A 5,816-nucleotide genomic window follows, 5' to 3' on the forward strand; every position below is an offset into this window, starting at 1 on the left:
CTCGAACCCGTGTCCCCTGCATTGGCAGGCGGATTCTTAACCACTGCGCCACCAGGGAAGCCCCCACATGAGCTTTTATGGAACAGAAGTTTTTAATTTTGATGAGGTCCATTGTATTCTTCCTTTTATGACTTTTGATGTTAAGTCTAAGAACACATTGCCTAGTCTGAGATCATGAAGGTTTTCTATGTTTTTTTGTCCAAAAGTCTTATAGTTTTATGTTTTACACTTAAGTCCATGATCCATTTTGAGTTCACTGTTGTATAAACTATGAGGTTTAGGTGAAGGTTCATTTCTTTGCCTATGGACATCCAGTTGCTCCAGCTCCATTTGTTGAAAAAGATTCCTCCATTTAATTGAGTTTGCACCTTTGTCAAAAATCAGTTGCAAGTATTTGTGTGTGTCTATTTCTAGGTCTTCTGTTCTGTCAATCTATGTGTGTATCCCTCTAATATCACACTGTCTTGATTACTGTGGCTATAGTTTTATGTATGTTCAGACTGTGTTGTTCATGCATATAATTTACAGGTTTAGCTTTCTTATAAAATTTTTACTTTCCTTGTATAATTGTAAATATCTTCCTTGTCTAACTTTTTTCATTATGTCGTGACCTTCTTTATCCCTAAAATACTTATTGAATTAAAGCTTATATCATCTGATATTAATTTGTTTCCCAGATGTCCCTCAATCTCCATTATTCTTTTATTCTTTAGTAATGGAATTCATGACTTTTAGGTGGTCACAAGGCTACTGGGAATAAAAACTATATTCCCTCTAAGTTTGGCATAACCATGAAGTTCTGGCCAATGCGATGTAAGCAGAAGTGGGATCTACAACATCTGCAAAGTGTCCTTAAAGAGAGATCATGTGACCACTTCTTTGTCCCTTCCTAGAGTGTAGATGTGATGACTAGAACAAGAGCAGCCATCCTGGGCGAGGTGGGAGCCGTGTATTGAGAATGGTAGAGCAACACGGTACAAAGAGCCTGGATCCCTGGTGATTGAGGAGTGGTATACCCACAGCTTATGTGTGGACTTAGTTTATATGACAAAGAAGTGAGCTTCTACCTGTGTAAGCCACTGTTATGGAGTTTTCTGTCACTTATTACCAAACCTAATCCTAACAAACACTACTAGCTTCATTTTTTAGGGACTTTATTTTTTAAGAGCAGTTTTAGGTTTACAATAAAATCAAGAGGAAGTTACAGAGATTTCCCATATACCACCTACCCCTACACATACATAGCCTCCCCCATTATCAACATCACTCACCAGATAGTACAACTAGCTTCATTTTCATTTTAGTCATGTGTGGCTGCCGTAACAGAGACCCAACTACAGGGGCTTAAGATTTATTTCTTTCTTGCATAGAACTCCAGAGATGGGCAGTCCAGAGCTGATGAGATGGCTCCATGGTCACCAAAGACCAAGTCTCCTCGTATCTTTCTCCTGTCTTTAGTGCAGACCTACCATCCTCAAGATCACCTTACAGTCCAGGAAGGCTGCTGCAGCTCCAGCCCTCACTTCTACAATTAATGTAATAGGAAAGAAGCAGCAAGGAAAGACCACAGGGACTTCTCTCAGTTCTCTGTCCACCTTTTAAGGAGTCTTCCCACAAGAACCACCTTCCAAATTCTGCTTACAGCTCATTGATCTAGAAATTAGTAACATAGTCACAACTGCAAAGGAAACTGAGGAATGCAGTTTTTGGCTACGTACAGTATTTCAGTAATATCAGGGTACTGTTATTATGGAAGGAAAGAACGGCTATTGGATAAGCAACTGAAAGCCTCTGCTGCACCTGATATGTGTATTTCCATCTCTTTACTCCAGCATTTCTCTGTCCTTATAAGGTTTCTTATAAGCAGTATGTAGCTAGACCTTGTTTTACTCTATCCAGCCACTATAGTCTGTTTATATTGATTGTGACTTGCTAATATACTTGGATTTACTTGTAGCATGTACTTTGTGCTTCTATTTTCCTTGCCTTTAAAATTTTTTTGTTTCTTTTTTCTAGTTTTCCTGTCTTTTATTAGATTGATTAAAGTTTCTTTTCCCCTTTTCTCTTCTACTGGTTTAGAAGCTATAGAATCTCATTCTAATCTTTATTTGTTCGCCTTAATTTTTTAACAATCATGCATGGTCAAAGTCAAAAAATGTTTTCTTCCTCCCAAAGCAGGGGGTTCTAATTACTTTCATTTTAACGTACATATTGTCATCATGTAGCATTTTAGCTCCAACTTGTTTTAAACCAGCTCAACACTAGTCATGACTAGTGTTGTTTTATTTTACAGCAATGTTTACTTAGGTCTTTATTTATTTTTACCAATTTTTTTGCTCATCACTGCTTCTTGCACCTACTTCTTCTCAATTTAATTGCCATCTTTTTGAACATCCTTTTGTAGACCTGGGAGTAGTAAACTTACTTGGGCTTTGCTCAGAAATATCTTTCTTTTACCCTCATTCCTTCACGATAGTTTGGCTGTGTATATACTTCTAGGTAAGAGGTCTGATTCCTGACCTCTTCCTGATTCCTGATGTTGCTGTTGAAATCCTCAGTCTGCCTGATTATTGTTCCTTTTTTGGAAATCTGTCCTCTCTGGTTGATTTTAAGCTCATCTCTTTGTTCTCATCTGTCATTTCACCATAGTATGTTCAGGTGTGGATTTATTTTTATTTATCTGTTCAGGGCTGAGGTTTCCTGCATATGAGGATCTGTCTTGGATCATTTCTGGAGAACTCTTGGTCGTTATCACTTGGAACACTGACTCCATTCTCTCCAGTCCCTACCTCTGATTGGATGCATGTTGGACCTTCTCACCTGTCCTCCACGTCCAGCTTCTCTCTCATATTTTGTTCATTTCTCTCCATGCTTCATACTGGGTGATTTCTTCCCAGCACTTCTCCAATTTACTGATTCTTCTTTCAGCTGCTTCACTCTGCTTTTTAACCATTTGTTCGGTTTATTTCAATGCTAATGTTTTTGATGTCTAGAAGCTGCCTTTGGTTCTTTTTATTTTTTGTAATATCTTGTTCTTATTATTTTGATTCCTACTCTTATATTTATTTGATCTTCATCAAACATTTCATGTTGTTTAGGTGGTCATTCTCTCATCTCAGGTTCCTGGTTGTACGTTTTGTTTCGTTCTGCTGCCAGACTCTAGCAGGGTTGTTTCTTGTGTGTTTTGTAGTTTTAGGTGGTGAGCTCCTCTTCCGGTTTGGTTTGGTTCTGTTTTCTGAAAGAATTCTGTGTGAAAAGAATTCAGAGTGTCCCTAGAGACCAGTTTTGTGTTTGCATCTGCCATTTGCCCCAGGAATATCACAAGCCTGGGATTTTATACAGATCTCTTGGCTTGGCAGTGCCCACCGAGTAAATTCAGACTTGCTATAAGTGAGAGGTACAACCACAGCTGTGGAGACTCTGTTCTCTCACCCACACGTTCTTGTTCCCCTCCTTTGATGGTGGGTCCTTTCTAGTTAGATGGCTTAGGGTCCTTCAGTCCTCTCTCCTCAACCCTCACCATGGGGCTTTTTACTGAGATGTAGCCCTTTGAAGGTCCCCTCCCCAAGGGTTTGTCTCCTGTCCACATGAGTGTCACAACCCAAAGTCCTTGCTGTTTTCAAGGACGTCCTCCCTTCAGCTGTGGCATCAGCCTCTGCACAGGCTGTTCTTCTTCCTGATGCACAGGGACCCTTCTTTCTGTCTTACCATTCAACCAAGCAGTAAAAACATTGAATTACATTTTATCCAGCATTTCTAGGTGTTTGTGATCCATTTTCACTTATCTGCTTCCTCTCTGAACCAGAAACTCTAAGTTAATCTCTCTAAGCCTCAGTTTCCTCCTCTGTAAAATAACAACACCTCCTTTGTGGGCTTCTTGTGAAGATTTAAATGAGATAAAACAGGTAAAATGTGTAGCATGGGGCCTGGCACATGGTAAGAACTCAAGAAATTTAAGTATCATCATCGTTACTCTAGAAAATTTGCGAAGTTTGGAAAAGTATAAAGAAAATAAATGTGGTACTGTCCACTGAAAATTATGGTTAGCACTGTAATATATTTCTAACCTTTATTCCTATGAATATTGAATATTCACACGTTACTTATAAGACAATAGGAAGACTGTAATACAACTCTGCATCTGCTTTTTTCATTTGATCAGTGCCTTAGTTGGCTTGGGCTGACATAACAAAATACCATGGAGTGAGTTGTTTAAACAACAGATATTTCTTCCTCACAGTTCTGGAGGCTAGAAGTCTGAGATCAGGGTGCCAGCACGGTCAGGTTTTGGTAAGGGCCCTCCTCCTGGCTTGCAGATGGCTACCTTCTTTTTGTGTCCTCACGTGGCCTAGAGAGAAAGCAAACTGTCTGGTCTCATCTTCTAAGGGCACTAATCCCATCACAAGGGCCCCACCCTCGTGACCTCATCTAACCCTAGTTACAGGTCCCAAAGATACCCAGATACCAGCACATTGGAGGTTAGGGGCTTCAACGTAATAATTTGAGGGGACACAGTTCAGTCCATAGCTATCAGACTATTTAACAGCTGCCCCTCAGCTTGGAAGACCATCTGTGATCTTGGCAGAAATGAGATCATCAGATCCATGTTCTTTTCCGACAGAGTCCACCTCAGCAGGAGGGTCCAGGGGGCTGAGAGTGCAGAGAGGTCCAGGGAAGCCCTGAAGCGTGTGTGGTTGAGGGGAGGGAATAAACTGAGTATTTCTGCCTGAGGCCAGCCCCCACCCCCCCGGCCAGGTACCAGGCCCGAATGGCCTGTCCTCTCTACTCCTGCCCCTACCCCCTACCCCCTACCCCTGCAGGTCGTCCTGGCGGGATTGGAGCTTTCTCCTCCTGTCACGTTCCAGCTCCGGGCTGGCTCTGGACCCGTGTTCCTCTGTGGCCAGGAATGTTATGGTAAGTCCAAGCTTGGACCCGAGAAAGGTCTGCCAGTACAGTGCTCAGCACAGGGCCAAGGACATAATAGGTACTCAAACACTTGAGGGATTCTTGAATTATTAGAGAAGATCCCCAAAGGCAACAGAATCACCAGCAGCCTGGACCAGAAGGCCATGGGCACGGGTCCTAGCCCCAGTTCTCCTTTACCTCTCCTCCACGTCTTCTGTGGGCTGCAGCCCTCCGGCCATAACACGGGGGTGGGGTTATACTTGGTTCCATCTTCAAGTGTATTCCTCCTAGTTGTGAGGAATAAATGGCATATTCAGAAGAAGCACTTAACATAACTCCTGGTACCAGAGCACACTCAAAACATTACCTGCTATGAAGTATGTAGCTGTAGCAGTAACACGGACCCTGGCAAGTCGCTGTGCTTTTGACTCTTTTGACAGCCCTTTAACTGCCTTCTTCTCTGTCCAGTGGTGCCTTTTCCATCAGGGTTCTCTCCTGCTCCAAACCCCGGGCAGGTTCCACCTGCCTCAGGATGAGGCCTGAGTTCCTCGGCTGCTGTGTCCCCACCCTCTCCCTCCTTCCCCTCACACTCTCCTTCCCCTGCCCTCCTGCCGCGCCCCCCACCCCAGCAGCCACACTTTGGGCAGGTAGATCTGGGAAGGGGAGCCTGGCAGAGACCCTCGGGCTCAGAGGCCCTGCCTCCCTCCCACACCATTGCTGACACTTCAGACCAATCCTGGGAGGAAGAGGAGGGGGAGGAGGAGGACCTGGAGGAGGAGGAGGAAGAAGAGGAGGAAGAGGAAGAAGATGATGATGACGAAGACATAGATGTGTCCCTGGAGAAGGAGACCCCTGTCAAACAAGTCAAGAGGCTGGCACCCCAGAAGCACACAAGCGTTGCCAAGGTGAGG

The 5,816-nt window shown here is 43.3% G+C and overlaps 1 protein-coding gene and 1 long non-coding RNA gene across 5 annotated transcripts in view; one reads left to right on the top strand and one right to left on the bottom strand.

Moving 5' to 3' along the window:
- NPM2 (nucleophosmin/nucleoplasmin 2) overlaps positions 1-5,816 on the top strand; it is a 31,668-nt gene that overhangs the window by 16,352 nt on the left and 9,500 nt on the right. For all 3 annotated transcript variants that reach the window (XM_055087308.1, XM_028494176.2, XM_028494177.2), the window contains exons 4-5: positions 4,821-4,914; positions 5,635-5,810. In XM_055087308.1, the coding sequence (XP_054943283.1) occupies positions 4,821-4,914; positions 5,635-5,810 (270 nt within the window). The remainder of the gene's footprint in view (positions 1-4,820; positions 4,915-5,634; positions 5,811-5,816) is intronic.
- LOC114486907 (uncharacterized) overlaps positions 3,181-5,816 on the bottom strand; it is a 23,557-nt gene continuing 20,921 nt past the window's right edge. The window contains exons 4-5 of one of the 2 annotated variants that reach the window (XR_008618280.1): positions 5,104-5,192; positions 3,181-4,348 (exon numbers count right to left, since the gene is read on the bottom strand). This is a non-coding gene — a long non-coding RNA (uncharacterized lncRNA). Of the gene's footprint in view, positions 4,349-5,000; positions 5,193-5,816 lie in introns of those variants that run through there. The other variant, XR_003681329.2, reaches the window with a different exon arrangement.

The sequence above is a fragment of the Physeter macrocephalus genome, chromosome 9, assembly GCF_002837175.3.
Source record: "Physeter macrocephalus isolate SW-GA chromosome 9, ASM283717v5, whole genome shotgun sequence".
Lineage (NCBI taxonomy): Eukaryota > Metazoa > Chordata > Mammalia > Artiodactyla > Physeteridae > Physeter > Physeter macrocephalus.